The sequence below is a fragment of the Saccopteryx leptura genome, chromosome 3, assembly GCF_036850995.1.
Source record: "Saccopteryx leptura isolate mSacLep1 chromosome 3, mSacLep1_pri_phased_curated, whole genome shotgun sequence".
NCBI lineage: Eukaryota > Metazoa > Chordata > Mammalia > Chiroptera > Emballonuridae > Saccopteryx > Saccopteryx leptura.
Window position 1 is genome coordinate 324,931,744 of NC_089505.1, and position 18,152 is coordinate 324,949,895.

General features: G+C 41.5%; 1 protein-coding gene across 2 annotated transcripts in view; it reads left to right on the forward strand.

Moving 5' to 3' along the window:
- The window catches only part of PRKDC (protein kinase, DNA-activated, catalytic subunit), a 282,873-nt gene that overhangs the window by 26,138 nt on the left and 238,583 nt on the right, over window positions 1-18,152 (forward strand). For both annotated transcript variants that reach the window (XM_066379091.1, XM_066379092.1), the window contains exons 11-13: window positions 15,836-15,979; window positions 17,282-17,446; window positions 17,919-18,087. In XM_066379091.1, the coding sequence (XP_066235188.1) occupies window positions 15,836-15,979; window positions 17,282-17,446; window positions 17,919-18,087 (478 nt within the window). The remainder of the gene's footprint in view (window positions 1-15,835; window positions 15,980-17,281; window positions 17,447-17,918; window positions 18,088-18,152) is intronic.

Below are 18,152 nucleotides of genomic sequence, written 5' to 3' on the forward strand. Positions count from 1 at the left end.
TGTGTATCTTCTGTTCTGAGGTGGGTCTTTTTGTACACAGCATATATATGGGTCTTGTTTTCTTTTTTCTTTTTTTTTTTTCTTTTTTTAATTCATTTTAGAGAGGAGAGGGAGAGACGGAGAGAGAGAGAGGAGAGACAGAGAGAGAGAAGGGGGAGGAGCTGGAAGCATCAACTCCCATATGTGCCTTGACCAGGCAAGCCCAGGGTTTTGAACCGGCGACCTCAGCATTTCCAGGTCGACGCTTTATCCACTGCGCCACCACAGGTCAGGCCGGGTCTTGTTTTCTTATCCATGCAGCTACCCTATGTCTTTTGATTGGAGCATTTAATCCGTTTACATTTAAGGTTATTATTGATATGTGCTTATTTATTGCCATTTTATTCTTGATTTCCTTTTTTCCTTTTAGCTTCTTATAACAGGTCCATTAACATTTCTTGCGCTACTGGTTTGGTGTAGAGGCCCTGAAGAGGAACATAGAACAGGGACAGAATTTAGTGCCTTGAGGTAAAAGCCACAGTGGCATTACTGATAGAAAGTACTGAATGTTGTACAATAGGGATAAGATTAGCAATTCTGGTTAATCAATAGGTGGGCATGTTTGAGCTACTTCCTTGCCCTTTTATCTGCTTTAAAGTTCTCCTTCTTGACTTCCTCATTCTCTTCTCTGCTTCCTGACTTCCTATTCTTGTCCCTGCTTCTATTTGTGTGTATCAATAAATACCCGCAAGAACTGAAGGTGTTGGGGCCCTCTCATGAAACTTGTATAGGGGATTGTGAGGCAGTCTCCCCTGGGTCCCTTGGTCCACTCCATGTGGTCTCTAAGTAGTCATTGTCTTCGTGACAATTGGTGCTCCACGTGAGGAATGGGAACCAAAAGACAGTTTAGTGGTAATGAACTTGAACCTTTTTTTTTTTTTTGGGGGGGTGTTGGGCGGATAAAATGTATTATGCTCACTTTGTTAAAGATAACACGAGGAGGCAGTCGCCCAGGTGATATTAATGTGTGTTGGAGATCGTTGTAACCTGGGGCTTGGTTTTGGGATTAAGCCTTTCCCACCCTTTTTGCTGTAGGGCGGTACAATCCAATCATGCCTCAGAGAAGTGACTTTGTATTAGAGACTACCCTATTTTGTATATTGGATTAAAGGTTGTGAAGCTACACTATAAAATGGGGGCAGAACCGGACTTGGCTCTTGGTTCCTGAGATTAGCATGAGAGAGCAGAGAAAGTAGAGCCAGCAGCGGAAGGCGGCCACGTGGAGGAGGCTAGGAAAAGCAGCCAAGATGGTGGAGTGCTGAGTGAGATGCCAGTTTGTACAGAGTTTGTATCTGGGATAAGGCAGGAGATGGGGAACTGAGGAGAAGAAGGCTGGTGAGCTAGAAACCTTTGATTCTAGGAAACTCGGATAAGTCAGTGGCTTTGTGAGCACTGAGTGTGACTGGGTTTTGGAGCCCAGTGTATGTTTTTACTTGCCCGCCGGGTGCAAGGTAGGATTAAAGGCTATGGCCCACCAGTTTTTGGCTCCATGGTTTCTTTACCGACTGTCCGAATCAAATGCGAACCTGCATGGGCCAGAAGGCTGCTGTGATGGTGGCCCTGGCCGTGCCTGCTGGCTTTACATTTGGCGTAGTCTGTGGCAGGATTCGATACAGATCGGCAAGGAGCCTTTGAGTGGTGTAGAGGACTGGCTAGTGTTAGGGTTCCCCATGGCTGTCCTCTTGGGGATCGTAGGCTGGCTGACTTTTACAGCCATGTGTGAGGAAACCGAGAGCTCTGTGGAAGACGCCACCCGGGACCTGAAAACCGAGCAGCAGAAGGAGCCGGAGCAAACGCAGGAGAAACCGATGCTGACCCTGGAGCTGAAGGAAGTGCTGGAGGAGGAGGCCGACCAGGTGTTCGAGATTCGCCTGGAAATGGAGCAAACGCTGGAGGAGGATTCAGAGGTTCGTGAGTTGCAGCTTGCCCTGGATGTTGCAGAGAGCCAGCAGCGGCAGGAGGCCGGGGCTGAGGCTGAGGCTGAGGCCGGGTCTGGAGCTGCAAGGTCTGCGGAGCAGAAGGCGGCAGCGGCCCAGGGCTCGAGCCCGGCAGCCGGAGCTGGTGTTTTAAGTTCCTCTTTGGAGGATGAAAATCGGGCTGGAGTTGCAATCCGCAGTCTCCATAAGATGAGAGCCCAGCTGGAAGGAGCACCTACTGCGGCCCCGGTAGGTCTGCGATTTTGGGACATAGGCCTGGACATGCTTTTCGGAGCAGAGATGGAAATGCTGACTGCCATTGCCATGTGCTCCTCTTTGGGACAGTGTAAGACCTGCGAGGACGGCAGGGATGAGGGGGGTGGCTGACGCCCCATGTGCGTGGACTGATTTCCTGGACTACGACCGGAGTGGGCATTGGCTCCTTTGTTGGATGGACTTACGGATTATGGATTTTGGACAATGTGAAATACCCTGATGGGGGTGGGGGGTGGCTTTGCTGGAAGCACTCCCCTGCCCCGGGAAGCTTTTCCCATGGCTAGGAAGAAGGCCGAGGACATTTTGCGCTTTGGGCAAAGTGCTCAGAGACTGGTGAAGTGTACCTTTGTAATTGTTGAAACTGTATGATTTTTGCTATTGTAATCTGTGTAATGTTCTAATTTCCTTGCACAGGAATGCTGGTGATGTAAATTGTGGGTAGTAAAGTGAGCATAGGGGTGGATTGTTGGGCGGATAAAATGTATTATGCTCACTTTGTTAAAGATAACACGAGGAGGCAGTCGCCCAGGTGATATTAATGTGTGTTGGAGATCGTTGTAACCTGGGGCTTGGTTTTGGGATTAAGCCTTTCCCACCCTTTTTGCTGTAGGGCGGTACAATCCAATCATGCCTCAGAGAAGTGACTTTGTATTAGAGACTACCCTATTTTGTATATTGGATTAGAGGTTGTGAAGCTACACTATAAAATGGGGGCAGAACCGGACTTGGCTCTTGGTTCCTGAGATTAGCATGAGAGAGCAGAGAAAGTAGAGCCAGCAGCGGAAGGCGGCCACGTGGAGGAGGCTAGGAAAAGCAGCCAAGATGGTGGAGTGCTGAGTGAGATGCCAGTTTGTACAGAGTTTGTATCTGGGATAAGGCAGGAGATGGGGAACTGAGGAGAAGAAGGCTGGTGAGCTAGAAACCTTTGATTCTAGGAAACTCGGATAAGTCAGTGGCTTTGTGAGCACTGAGTGTGACTGGGTTTTGGAGCCCAGTGTATGTTTTTACTTGCCCGCCGGGTGCAAGGTAGGATTAAAGGCTATGGCCCACCAGTTTTTGGCTCCATGGTTTCTTTACCGACTGTCCGAATCAAATGCGAACCTGCATGGGCCAGAAGGCTGCTGTGATGGTGGCCCTGGCCGTGCCTGCTGGCTTTACATTTGGCGTAGTCTGTGGCAGGATTCGATACAGATCGGCAAGGAGCCTTTGAGTGGTGTAGAGGACTGGCTAGTGTTAGGGTTCCCCATGGCTGTCCTCTTGGGGATCGTAGGCTGGCTGACTTTTACAGCCATGTGTGAGGAAACCGAGAGCTCTGTGGAAGACGCCACCCGGGACCTGAAAACCGAGCAGCAGAAGGAGCCGGAGCAAACGCAGGAGAAACCGATGCTGACCCTGGAGCTGAAGGAAGTGCTGGAGGAGGAGGCCGACCAGGTGTTCGAGATTCGCCTGGAAATGGAGCAAACGCTGGAGGAGGATTCAGAGGTTCGTGAGTTGCAGCTTGCCCTGGATGTTGCAGAGAGCCAGCAGCGGCAGGAGGCCGGGGCTGAGGCTGAGGCTGAGGCCGGGTCTGGAGCTGCAAGGTCTGCGGAGCAGAAGGCGGCAGCGGCCCAGGGCTCGAGCCCGGCAGCCGGAGCTGGTGTTTTAAGTTCCTCTTTGGAGGATGAAAATCGGGCTGGAGTTGCAATCCGCAGTCTCCATAAGATGAGAGCCCAGCTGGAAGGAGCACCTACTGCGGCCCCGGTAGATCTGCGATTTTGGGACATAGGCCTGGACATGCTTTTCGGAGCAGAGATGGAAATGCTGACTGCCATTGCCATGTGCTCCTCTTTGGGACAGTGTAAGACCTGCGAGGACGGCAGGGATGAGGGGGGTGGCTGACGCCCCATGTGCGTGGACTGATTTCCTGGACTACGACCGGAGTGGGCATTGGCTCCTTTGTTGGATGGACTTACGGATTATGGATTTTGGACAATGTGAAATACCCTGATGGGGGTGGGGGGTGGCTTTGCTGGAAGCACTCCCCTGCCCCGGGAAGCTTTTCCCATGGCTAGGAAGAAGGCCGAGGACATTTTGCGCTTTGGGCAAAGTGCTCAGAGACTGGTGAAGTGTACCTTTGTAATTGTTGAAACTGTATGATTTTTGCTATTTTAATCTGTGTAATGTTCTAATTTCCTTGCACAGGAATGCTGGTGATGTAAATTGTGGGTAGTAAAGTGAGCATAGGGGTGGATTGTTGGGCGGATAAAATGTATTATGCTCACTTTGTTAAAGATAACACGAGGAGGCAGTCGCCCAGGTGATATTAATGTGTGTTGGAGATCGTTGTAACCTGGGGCTTGGTTTTGGGATTAAGCCTTTCCCACCCTTTTTGCTGTAGGGCGGTACAATCCAATCATGCCTCAGAGAAGTGACTTTGTATTAGAGACTACCCTATTTTGTATATTGGATTAAAGGTTGTGAAGCTACACTATAAAATGGGGGCAGAACCGGACTTGGCTCTTGGTTCCTGAGATTAGCATGAGAGAGCAGAGAAAGTAGAGCCAGCAGCGGAAGGCGGCCACGTGGAGGAGGCCAGGAAAAGCAGCCAAGATGGTGGAGTGCTGAATGAGATGCCAGTTTGTACAGAGTTTGTATCTTGGTTAAGGCAGGAGATGGGGAACTGAGGAGAAGAAGGCTGGTGAGCTAGAAACCTTTGATTCTAGGAAACTCGGATAAGTCAGTGGCTTTGTGAGCACTGAGTGTGACTGGGTTTTGGAGCCCAGTGTATGTTTTTACTTGCCCGCCGGGTGCAAGGTAGGATTAAAGGCTATGGCCCACCAGTTTTTGGCTCCATGGTTTCTTTACCGACTGTCCGAATCAAATGCGAACCTGCATGGGCCAGAAGGCTGCTGTGATGGTGGCCCTGGCCGTGCCTGCTGGCTTTACATTTGGCGTAGTCTGTGGCAGGATTCGATACAGATCGGCAAGGAGCCTTTGAGTGGTGTAGAGGACTGGCTAGTGTTAGGGTTCCCCATGGCTGTCCTCTTGGGGATCGTAGGCTGGCTGACTTTTACAGCCATGTGTGAGGAAACCGAGAGCTCTGTGGAAGACGCCACCCGGGACCTGAAAACCGAGCAGCAGAAGGAGCCGGAGCAAACGCAGGAGAAACCGATGCTGACCCTGGAGCTGAAGGAAGTGCTGGAGGAGGAGGCCGACCAGGTGTTCGAGATTCGCCTGGAAATGGAGCAAACGCTGGAGGAGGATTCAGAGGTTCGTGAGTTGCAGCTTGCCCTGGATGTTGCAGAGAGCCAGCAGCGGCAGGAGGCCGGGGCTGAGGCTGAGGCTGAGGCCGGGTCTGGAGCTGCAAGGTCTGCGGAGCAGAAGGCGGCAGCGGCCCAGGGCTCGAGCCCGGCAGCCGGAGCTGGTGTTTTAAGTTCCTCTTTGGAGGATGAAAATCGGGCTGGAGTTGCAATCCGCAGTCTCCATAAGATGAGAGCCCAGCTGGAAGGAGCACCTACTGCGGCCCCGGTAGATCTGCGATTTTGGGACATAGGCCTGGACATGCTTTTCGGAGCAGAGATGGAAATGCTGACTGCCATTGCCATGTGCTCCTCTTTGGGACAGTGTAAGACCTGCGAGGACGGCAGGGATGAGGGGGGTGGCTGACGCCCCATGTGCGTGGACTGATTTCCTGGACTACGACCGGAGTGGGCATTGGCTCCTTTGTTGGATGGACTTACGGATTATGGATTTTGGACAATGTGAAATACCCTGATGGGGGTGGGGGGTGGCTTTGCTGGAAGCACTCCCCTGCCCCGGGAAGCTTTTCCCATGGCTAGGAAGAAGGCCGAGGATATTTTGCGCTTTGGGCAAAGTGCTCAGAGACTGGTGAAGTGTACCTTTGTAATTGTTGAAACTGTATGATTTTTGCTATTTTAATCTGTGTAATGTTCTAATTTCCTTGCACAGGAATGCTGGTGATGTAAATTGTGGGTAGTAAAGTGAGCATAGGGGTGGATTGTTGGGCGGATAAAATGTATTATGCTCACTTTGTTAAAGATAACACGAGGAGGCAGTCGCCCAGGTGATATTAATGTGTGTTGGAGATCGTTGTAACCTGGGGCTTGGTTTTGGGATTAAGCCTTTCCCACCCTTTTTGCTGTAGGGCGGTACAATCCAATCATGCCTCAGAGAAGTGACTTTGTATTAGAGACTACCCTATTTTGTATATTGGATTAAAGGTTGTGAAGCTACACTATAAAATGGGGGCAGAACCGGACTTGGCTCTTGGTTCCTGAGATTAGCATGAGAGAGCAGAGAAAGTAGAGCCAGCAGCGGAAGGCGGCCACGTGGAGGAGGCTAGGAAAAGCAGCCAAGATGGTGGAGTGCTGAGTGAGATGCCAGTTTGTACAGAGTTTGTATCTGGGATAAGGCAGGAGATGGGGAACTGAGGAGAAGAAGGCTGGTGAGCTAGAAACCTTTGATTCTAGGAAACTCGGATAAGTCAGTGGCTTTGTGAGCACTGAGTGTGACTGGGTTTTGGAGCCCAGTGTATGTTTTTACTTGCCCGCCGGGTGCAAGGTAGGATTAAAGGCTATGGCCCACCAGTTTTTGGCTCCATGGTTTCTTTACCGACTGTCCGAATCAAATGCGAACCTGCATGGGCCAGAAGGCTGCTGTGATGGTGGCCCTGGCCGTGCCTGCTGGCTTTACAGGGGGGGTCTGGGAAGCTATTTATTTTGCCTTCATTTTTTATTTTATTTTATTTTATTATATTATTATTTTCAGGGAGATAAGACAGTCTCTAGACTTCCCCCTGCACCCTGCCAGGGATCCACCCAGCAATCTCAAATCTGGGGCCCAGGCTCAAATCAACCAAGCTATCCTCAGTGCCTGAGGCTGACACTTGGATCAGTTAATCTATCCTCAGTACCTGGGGCCGATGCTTGAACCTGTTGAGGCACTGGCTGCAAGAAGAGAGGAAGGGCTAGGGAGAGGGGAAGAAAAGCAGATGGTCACTTCTCATGTGTGCCCTGACTGGGGATCAACAAGGGACATCTGCATGCTGGACCAATGCTCTATTCACTGAGTGAACCAGCCAGGGCCTTTCCTTCAATTTTAAATGATAGCCTTGCTGGGTAATGTACTCTTGATTGTAGGGCTTGCTTTTCATCACTTTGAATATTTCATTCCAAATCCTTCTAGTCTGAAATGTTTTTGTTGAAAAATGAGCCAGACAGCCTTGTAAGTAACTTACTGCTTTTAAGATTTTTTCTTTATCTTTAACCTTTGCTATTTTAATTATGATGTGTTTTGGTGTAGATCTCTTTGTGTTCATCTTTAAAGGGACTCTTCTGTGCTTCTTGAACTTGTATGACTCTTTTTGGGTTAGTGAAGTTTTGGCTATAATTTCTTCAAACAAGAAACAACATATTTTTGTATGTTGATATTATATCTTGCAACTTTACTGTATTCAATTATTTCTAATAGTTGTTTGGTGAAATCTTTTGGTATTTTATATAGAACATCCTAAATTTTATTTGGTAATTACATATGTAGTGATATATAGTAAAATTGTGCCATGTGCAAATAGAAACAGTTTTACTTCTTCCTTTTCAATTTGGATGACTTTTATTTTTTGCCCTGGGTAGGACTTCAAGTATTATTTTGAATAAAAGTGGTAATAACGCACATCCTTGTTTTATTTCTCATCTTAGAGTATACCATTGGGTATAATGTTAGTTGTGGATTTGTCATGTATCTTCTTTATTATGTTGAAGTTAATTCTTTACATACCTATTTAATTGAGGTTTTTTTAAAAATCAAACATTGATGTTGTATCTTGTTATATATTGATAGTTTTATATGCTTCTTTTGAACTGATCATATGACTTTTATTCATCATTTTGTTACTGTGGTGTATCACATTGATTGATTTGCAGATGAACCATTCTGCATCCCTGGAATTAATGCCACTTGATAGTGGTGTATGATCCCAATAATATATTGCTGTCTTTCATTTGCTAGTATTTTATTGAGGTTTTCTGTATCTATGTTCATCAGAGATATGGCCTTTAATTTCTTTTTAGGGTAATGTTCACCTCATGAGAAGAGTTAGGAAGTGTTCTCTCGTTAATTTTTTGGAACAGTTTGAGAACGATTGGTATTAAACCTACTTTTTAGTAAAATTCACCAGTGAAGCCATCTGGTCTTGGACTTTTATTTTTGGGGAGATTTTTGATAGTTGTTTCTCTTTCCTCCCTGCTTATGAGTCTGTTTAGGTTTTCCACTTCTTCATGACTCAGTCTGGAAAGATTGTATAGTTCTAGGAATTTATTCATTTCTTTTAGATTGTTGAATTTGGTGACATATAATCTTTCATAGTATTCTAATATGATCCTTTTTATAACTGTGATGTCCGTGGTAATTTCTCCTCTTTCATTTCAGGGTTTGTTTATAAGAGTACTGTCTCTTATTTTCCTAAGTGAGTCTAGCCAGATGTTCTTCAATTTTATCGATTTTATTTTTCAAAGATCCATCTCCTTGTTGTATTAATTTTTTTCTATAGTTCTTTTGTTTTCTATTTCATATAGTTCTCCACTATTTACTATTTCTTTTGCTGTCTTTGTGTTGCCTTTGTTCTTCTTTTTGTAATTCTTTAAGATGTGATGTTAGGTTGTTTACTTGGGATCTCTTTTGTTTCTTGAAATAAGCCTCTAATAATATACACTGCTCTCTTATTACTGCTTTTGCTGCATCCCAGAAATTTTGATATGTTGTGTTGTCATTAATATTAAACTGTGGAGATCTTTTTTGTGTGTGTGTGACAGAGACAGAGGGAAGCAGAGAGTGGGACAGATAGGGACAGACAGACAGGAAGGTTGAGAGATGAGAAGCATCAGTTCTTCGTTGCAGTGCCTTAGGTGTTCATTGATTGCTTTGTCATATGCGCCTTGACTGGGGGGCTATAGCAGACCAAATGACCCCTTGCTCAAGCCAGCAACCTTGGGCTCAAGCTGGTGAGCCTTGCTCAAACCAGATGAGCCCGCACTCAAGCTGGTGACCTTGGGATTTCGAACCTAGGTTCTCCGCGTCCCAGTCTGATGCTCTGTACACTGCACCACCACCTGGTCAGGCTGAATATATCTTTTGATATCTGCTTTTATTTCTTTTATGACCCTTCCACTTTTTAGAAGTATGTTGTTTAATTTCCACATTTTTGTAGGTTTATTTATTTTTGCAGTTGAATTCCAATTTTAACCTTATGTTCAGAGAAAATGTTTGGTGTAATATCTGTCTTCCTGAATGTTGATGTTAGTCTGTCTTCCTGAATGTTGATGTTAGTTTTGTGGCCTAATATATGGTCTATCCTTGAGATTGTTTTATGCACACTTGAGCAAAATGTATAACCTGGTGTTCTGGGATGAAATATCCTGTAAATGGCTATTATGTCTATGTAGTCCAGGGTATCGTTTACAGCTGATATTTCTTTATTGATTCTGTGTTTGAAAGCTCTATCTAAAGCCATCTGTGGTATGTTGATATCTATAAGTATGATTGTGCTTTTGTCTGTTTCTGTTTTTAGATCAGTTAATAGATGTTTTATATATTTTGGTGCTCCCTGAGTCAGTGCATATATATCAAGAAGTATTATGTGTCCTTATATAATGTCCCCTTTATCATTATTAAACATCCATCTTTCTCTCTTGTTACCTTTGTTGTCTTGAAATCACATTGTCAGATATTAGTATGGCTACACCTGCTTTATTTGGGTATTATTTTCTTGGAGAATTGTTTTCTAACCTTTCATTTTGTGTCTACTTTTGTCCTTTCAGCTTAGATTGTTGAAGGCAGCATAAGGTTGAGTTTTACTGTTTGATCCCATCTACTACTCTCTGCATCTATATTGGTTAGTTCAGTCCATTTACATTTAGAGTAATTATTGATTCTTGTGGATTTCCTATAGACTTTGTGTTTTATTTTTGAGAGCTCTGTATAGTGTTTGATTCTTCTCTTTTGTGTTTCTGTCAGTTGTTTGGTGGCCATCCATAATTCTTTCTGTTTTTTTCTTTTTTTAAGCTGTGTGTTTCAGTAGTGGCTTTTTTGTGGGTGAATATCATTAGGATATTAAGAGAAAAATTGTTATGTGTACAATAGTACTTTGTGTTATGAATGCTTATGTACCATATGCTCCTTTGCTACTGCAGATCTCCCCTCTTTTATCTTATTTTGTCATAGATCATTCTTGCTTTTATTGTGCCCTTGTTGGGGCTTTTACTTGTAGTTTTGATATGTGTTATTTTTTATTAGTTTTAATAACACCCTTTAGTATTTCCTGTAATAGACATTTTCTGGTGATAAATTCCCTCAGCTTCTGTATGTCTGCAAAAGTTTTTATTTCTCATTTATATTTGAAAGATACTATTCATGGATATAGTATTCGTGGCTGGTAATTCTTCTCTTTCAGTACTCTGAATGTTTTGGTCACTCACTTTTAGCTTGTTGAGTTTTTGCTGTGAAATCCAGTGATAACCTAATGGGCCTTCCTTTACGTGTTATGCTCTTCTTTTCCTTAGCTGACTTGAGGATTCTTTCCTTGTCATTGACTTGACAATTTTATTATGATGTGCCTTGAAGAACGTCTGTTTGGGTTTAGGTAACTTAGAGTTCTGTTTAATTCTTGAATCCGAGGCTCTAATTCTTTACAGGGGCTTGGGAAGTTCTTATCAATTATTTGTTTGAATAGGCTCTCCATTCCCCTCTCCTTCTTTTCTGAAACACCCATTATTCTTATATTGCTCTTTCTGATGGAGTCCGACAATACTTGTAGAGCTCTCTTTTTTTTTTTTTTAATTTCATGAGTCTTTATTTTCTCTCTGTAGCATCTCTAGTTGTTTGTCTTTGATTTCAAAGATTCTTTCCTCCGTCCTTTTCTATTAGCTAAACTTGCCACCTCAGTTTTCATTTCATGTATTAAGTTGTTCAGTTCTATTTTTTTAAGTTCAATATCCTTGGTAAGGTTTTTTTTGTTTTGTTTTCTGAACTTATTAAGTTGCCTCTTGGTGTTTTCCCACATCTTGTTGAGTATTATTAGAACTTCAGTTATGAATTCTCTATCATTTAACTCCAACATTTCTGTGTGATTGAGTTTTGTTTTTTTCTGGCTATTTTTTATTTTCTTTCTAAACTACATGTCTGTCCTGTTTATCCATGGTATTTAATATCCTCTTCCTTGATGGCATTTGACAGTAGTGTTTTTAAGAACCCTAACAAAAAGTTACTAAAAAAATTGAAAAGTAAAAGTGGAAAATACAATGAAAAATATAAAAATTTAAAAAAGAATCCCTAGCCTGTTGGCTCAGTGATAGTGTTGGCCTGGCATTTGGATGTCCCAGGTTTGTTTCTAGTCAGTGCACACAAGAGTAGTGATGATCTGCTTCTTCATCCCTCCCTGTACTTCTTCTTCCTCTCTTCCTATCTCTTCCCCTCCTGCACCTGTGCCTTGTTTGCTTTGAGTGCATCGGCCCCTGGCACTGAGGATGCCTCTCAGAGCTTCTGCCTCAGCAGTTGCGAGCTTTGCTCTAGATAGGAAGAGCATCAGCTGTTAGATGGGGGTTCCTGGGTTGATCCTGCTCCGGGCTAATGCAGGATTTTGTCTATCTCTTTTTCTCTCACTTGGAAAGAAGAAAAAAGAAAAAAATGATGATGATGACATGTAAAACAGAAAACAAAGAGCAAGCACCAAAAAAAAAAAAAAAAAAAAAAAAGGCATCAAAAACAAAGTACCCACAAAGAAAAAGAAAAATCCAAATAAAAAACATAAAAACAAGGCCCTGGCCAGTTGGCTCAGTGGTAGAGCATCAGTCCAGCATGTGGAAGTCTCAGGTTTGATTTCCAGCCAGAGTACACAGGAGAAGCAACCATCTGCTTCTCTACCTTTCCCCTTCTCCTTCCTTTCTATCTCTCTCTCTTGCCCTTCTGCAGCCAAGGCTCAATTAGAGCAAAGTTTGCCTGAATGCTGAGTATGGCTCCATGGCCTCCGCTTCAGGTTGCAATGGAGCAACGCCCCAGGTGGGCAGAGCCTAGTGGGGTTGCTGGGTGGATCCCGGTCGGGCACATGCGGAAGTCTGTCTCTGCCTCCCGCTTCTCACTTCAGAAAAGTACAAAAAAATACAAAAAATATATGTATATAAAAATTTCAAGAGGAATCAAAAGTTGAATAAAAGAGGGAAAGAAAGGAAAAAATGTTTTAGTTTTGAGAGGTTTTTCTCAGTGATGAGAGTCAAATGATTTAACAACCAGTTCTAATGACCATTTTAAGTATAAAAAAATGATATACCAAAAGGTAGCTATTGATTTCACACACTTAATATCTAAATAAAAACAATAAAAGAGCTACACAAAACTAGAGTATGTTATAAGAAAGAATTTTAAAATATTAATGAAATACCTGACCAAAAGTAATAAAAACTGTTATTAAGGTATTTCCATATTGCTTCTTAATGAGCATCCTCACCTGTAATTTTCTCCATCTTTAGCCAAGCAGCGTCTGCTGTGTGATTTATCTGTTGATCAGATGAATGTTAAAAATGAGTAAGGAATATTAATTTGTGATTTCCACATTGGGTGGCTGGCAAGGAACCTACCTTAGAACTCTGATTCCAAGTGCCATTTTAACAACTGGTTTGCCAAACTCAATAAAAAATTAGGTATTGGTTCTGCCGAACCTGTGTGAGTGGACCGAATCCCACCACTAGTTCTTCTGTTTTCTTCCAATAGGTTGAATTGTGTTACAGGTTTTAACTGTGAAATTTTTGGGCTGATGTCCACTGAGATGTTGCTATGGCAACGATGTAGACAGAGCTGCAGTTGCGTTGGTGGATTGGTTTTGTTCTGAGGGCTTTATGACTTTAGGCTTGGTGATCTCAGGCCTCTGGTGCTCCTTCCTGCATTCAGCAAACCAGGGGACCAGGCCCAGAGCACTTCTGTTCTTCAGGGGTTAAAGTGTCTCTGGAGAGTTAGTTGTGGGGTCTGCCTCTGCCACTCTTCGTACACCATGAGGTGAGGAAGGCAGGATCTGGTAGGCTTGTGGGCCGCACATTGGTTTTCTCTGGCTCTGTGCTGAGCGAGGGCTGTGATTAGACCTTAGAAACACTTAGTGAGGGTTGTGGACAGACCTTGGGAACACTGGCTGTGACCTCTTGTTCTGCCGCTGCTTTGGTTTAGTATCTCCCCTTCTGCACCTCAACCTTTCTGCTCCTCCCCCCAAAAGAAGACCCAGTCACTTTGGGCTTTCCCCCTCTTCGTAGTCCTGCAGACAAAACCAGACAGTTTGAATTTCCTTTCTCTTCGTAGCCTCAGCAGAAAAAAAAACCAGTCACTCTGGGCTTCCTTCCTCTCTGAAGTCCCAGAGTACGAAATCCCAGACAGTCCAAGGCTTTCTGTTCTCTGGAGCCAACTCTGTGTGTATCATATCCTACACCCCCCTTCTCAACCCTTCCCACCTTTAGTCCTTTCATTGCTTGGATCTTTCAGGCATGCCTGTGAGCCTAGCTGGGGTTGCTTCTCTGCATTATAGGTGTTCAATTTGTTGAAATTTCAAGGGGAGAGATCAGGGGTATCTCTCATGCCACAGTTACTCTGGTGTCATTTTGACAAATGTCTTGGAATTTTTTCCCCTCACGTTTTTGGTTTGAATACCACTTGCTGAAGAGACTTTCATCACATTGACTTACCTTGGTATCTTTGTTAAAAACAGTAGAATAAATGTTTGTGTATTCTCTATTTTGTTCCATTCATCTTTTGTCTATCCTTACATTACTACCTAACTGTCTTAATTACCTGTATATTAAGTCATGAAAGAAATTAGTGGTTGTCCTCCAAGTTCCTCTTTCTTTTGTATTATTGTTTTGACTATTGTATGTCCTGCATTTTTAAATTTAAACATTATTCTTATGGGGAAGAAAGTTTTATTTTTCATTCAATACCTTTATACAAAGTTTTTATGAAAAATAATGCAGGTTAATTGCATATAATTAAAGATGTATAAAAGAATATAAAGAAGACTATTAAGATCTTCTGAAATCCTACCACTGAGAGGAAAAAAAAATCACAGTTTTTGTGATTACACTTTTTTGTGTGTGTGTGATTACACTTTTAGATATCTTCCTTTCTTTCTCTCTCTCATCCTCCTTTTGCTACCTTTGTACATGGAAGGAAGGAATGAGAGGGAGGAAGAGAAATATCTTAACATAACGGAGTATTATTTGTAATTTCTGTAGCCTTAAGATTTCCAAGATGTTGAGTATGTTTTCCTGATAGCACATTGAGGTCTAATGATTAAGTTTTAATGGCAACATAGTTTGATATTTATCATTATATTTATGAGCTAAAATATTTTAACCAATTCTTTACTGTTAGATAATTATTTCCAAGTTTTGCTACTATAAACAAAGCTGGCTAAAAAAGATGTTTGCTGAAAGTACAAAAATAAAAAAATTAAAAACATTTTAAATTCTTAAGCAGTATAATATATTAATAAAGTGAAAACTATTCTGTGATTCAGTTAAAATGATATTTATTTACTTTTTGAGGAACATTTTCATGATATGTTTATGGTAAAAGAAATTATGAAGCAGTGTGTATGCTCTCCCTTTTTTCTAAAATAAATAGGAAGTGCCTGACCTGTGGTGGCACAGTGGATAAAGTGTTGACCTGGAAATGCTGAGGTCATCGGTTCAAAACCCTGGGCTCGCCTGGTCAAGGCACATATGGGAGTTGATGCTTCCAGCTCCTCCCCCCTTCTGTCTCTCCTCTGTCTCTCCCTCTCCTCTCTAAAATGAATAAAAAATAAAATAAAATAAAATAAAATAAATAGGAAGTAAAGTGACTGGAGGGACAAGTGCTAAGACCTGTAGGACTTTGTGTGGGATTGAGGCATGGAAATGAAAGGTAGATATTTTTTTACTGCCTTTGATAGTTGTCTAGATTCATTCTTGTCTTTGAAGTCTTTGTGCTGAAATTAGGAATGCTCTTTTGAACACATGTTCTTGGCATTTAGGTCATTGTCAGTTTGATTGATAGTGGTCTACTTGCTTCTCAAAGTACATTTTCCCTTGCCTCACACCTTAGCCTGACAGATTATGTGGCTTATTATGTGTGTGTTTTTTTTTAAATTAGATGCCTTATCTTTCTGATTGTTAGTTCTGAACTCTCTTTTGTGTTGCTAATGAGGCTCTCAAGTCTGTTGATGATTTCTGAACTTGTGTCACCCTATGAGTCACAGATGAGCTCTAAAGATGTTTTCTGTTTCATCAGAGAGCCTTAATTTAAAATCTTCTTTTTTCTATTGTGCATACATCTTCCCACATTTCCCTGGGCTCTTTCAGTTTTATTCTCTTATGAAAACACGTCACATATAAGAAAGCCTTAATTAAGGGAGTGTCTTCTGAACTTGATGGAGACTAAATGAATCGAATTAGTGGTTCTGTATGAGTAAAAGTGATTGTATGGAACTATAAAACAGATTAATGATATCGAATTAAACAATTCTTGTTTTTCTCATTTATATAGATTACTTTGTTTTGCTGTAATATATTTAAGAACTAAATATTATGTAATTGCAGGTTTCTTTTTTGGTGGCAAAGGATGCAGAAATGCATAAGAGTAAGCTGCAGTATTTTATGGAGCAATTCTATGGAATCATCAGGAATATGGATTCAAACAAGGATTTATCCATTGCAATTCGTGGATATGGACTTTTTGCAAGAGTATGGCTCATTAATATGCTCTTTTTTAGTTTTATTTGAATGTTTAAATGAATATAATTTATTGCATTTTTAAAGCTTCTCACATTTGTGATAATATTATTTGCTTTATTGTTAACTTGTTTTTTCAGTGCCTACTATGTACTAAATTCTCTATATGTATTACCTCAAATCCTCATAATTCTCCTCCAAGCTTTTAGGAGTATTATTTCACTTTACTGATGAGGTAATTGAGACCCAGAGAAACTGAGTAATTTGTTAAAGGACACACAGTTGATAATTGACAGAACCAAGATATAACTTCAGGTGTGAAGACTAGAAACACCATGTTTTTTTCCAGTGTGCCACGTTGCCTCTTATTTATGAAGTAAAATTATAGTTGATGTCACGCAACATTTTAAAAAGAGAAATTGTAATGACAGAAAGAGGTATATTTAAGAATACAGTAATGAGAATAAGCATAGTTATGTCCCTCTTATTGGACGGATTTCTGTGGCTTCTACGTTATGGAAAAAATCGCTTGTTAACCACGCTTTCTACAAATTTATCCTCAGTGCTTCTCCCTGGTTTCAGAGAATGATAATTCCTCTTTCCAGACTTCCACTATCACTGCTATTTCATTTCTGATATTTCCTCATTTGCTTCCATTTATCTCTGTTGGCTCCTTTAAATATACTTAGTGCAGAAGGAAAAGTGTGTAAGAAGGTTCAGAGGTAAAGGAGAACATGGGATTTTCAACTTCATACATTGTGGTCTAACCAACTTTAGGTTGGTCACTACAGTTAGATATGTTTACAGTGTAGCTGGAGCATGATAGGGCAAGGAAGACAGGAAACAGGACTCGAGAAAGAGTCCTAGTTTGTCAGATCCTCAAGGAAACTAAAGTAGTTCTGAAGTCTAAAGAAGCCTTTGGAAAATCTGAAGCTGGGTAGTATCATTATCAGATACGTGAGTCATAAAGATGGCTCATAGTGTTCAGAGTGGTAATAATAGGATATTCCAACTTTGAATTCAGTTCTCATAGAAGTAGGGACTACATCTTATTTGTCTTTGATGCCATCTATAGTAACAGTGCCTACAAAATAGTTAAAAATAGGTAGATGTTTTGTGTATGAATAAATACTTAGGATGTGTTTGTAATTTTAAAAAATATCTTTATATGATATAATGTATTTTTATCTGTATTCTCCATTAAAAAGCTTTTGTAGTATTTAGTTTATAATCATGGCTTAACAATACGACTTTAAATATCATTATTTTGACATAGATAAGATTTCTAAAGACTTATGTTTACCTTTCCTAAAGTCTTGCAAGGTTATAAATGCAAAAGATGTTGACTTCATGTATGTAGAGCTCATTCAACGCTGCAAGCAGCTGTTCCTCACCCGTGTAGACACTACTGATGACCATGTTTACCAGATGCCAAGCTTCCTCCAGTCTATAGCAAGTGTCTTACTTCACCTTGATACAGTAAGTGGAAAAGTTAATTAAACTAAGTACAGTTTTATTTATTCTCAGTTCATCAAATAACTAAATGGAGTTGTATTAATTGTATGCACTCAGTATAGGCCCCATTTATGACCCAGGTGACGTTTTTACTTAGTATTTTTGTCAGTAGAATTATAGTCATGAAACTTCACTTTTTGTTATCTACAGCAGAAAAAATTGTTTTAATTTTCCTATCTTTCTAAAAGGTTAAGAATTTCATCTTAAGTATCATTCAGGCAGTTTTTTCTGATTTTTAAAATTGTAATCATGATAATAGTGTTAAATTTAGTGTAGATGTAGATAACAAGTCAGATAACAAGATGTAGATAACAAGATGTAGATTACAATTTAAAATCTGTATCTAATTGAGTTGTAATTACTTTGAATATTTGTATTATTCTGATATTTATTTATTTCTTCCCCTAACTTTTAGTTTGCTCTCCATTTCTGGTAGGTTCCTGAGGTGTATACTTCAGTTCTGGAACATCTCATGGTGGTACAGATAGACAGTTTTCCACAATATAGTCTAAAAATGCAGTCAGTATGTTGTAGAGCAATAGTGAAAGTTTTCTTAGCCTTAGCAGAAAAAGGACCACTTCTCTGGAATTGCATTAGTACTGTGGGTAAGTATGGAATTCACATTTGTTTTTGTGATAATGAATAATGAACATTTAGCATGTTATATATG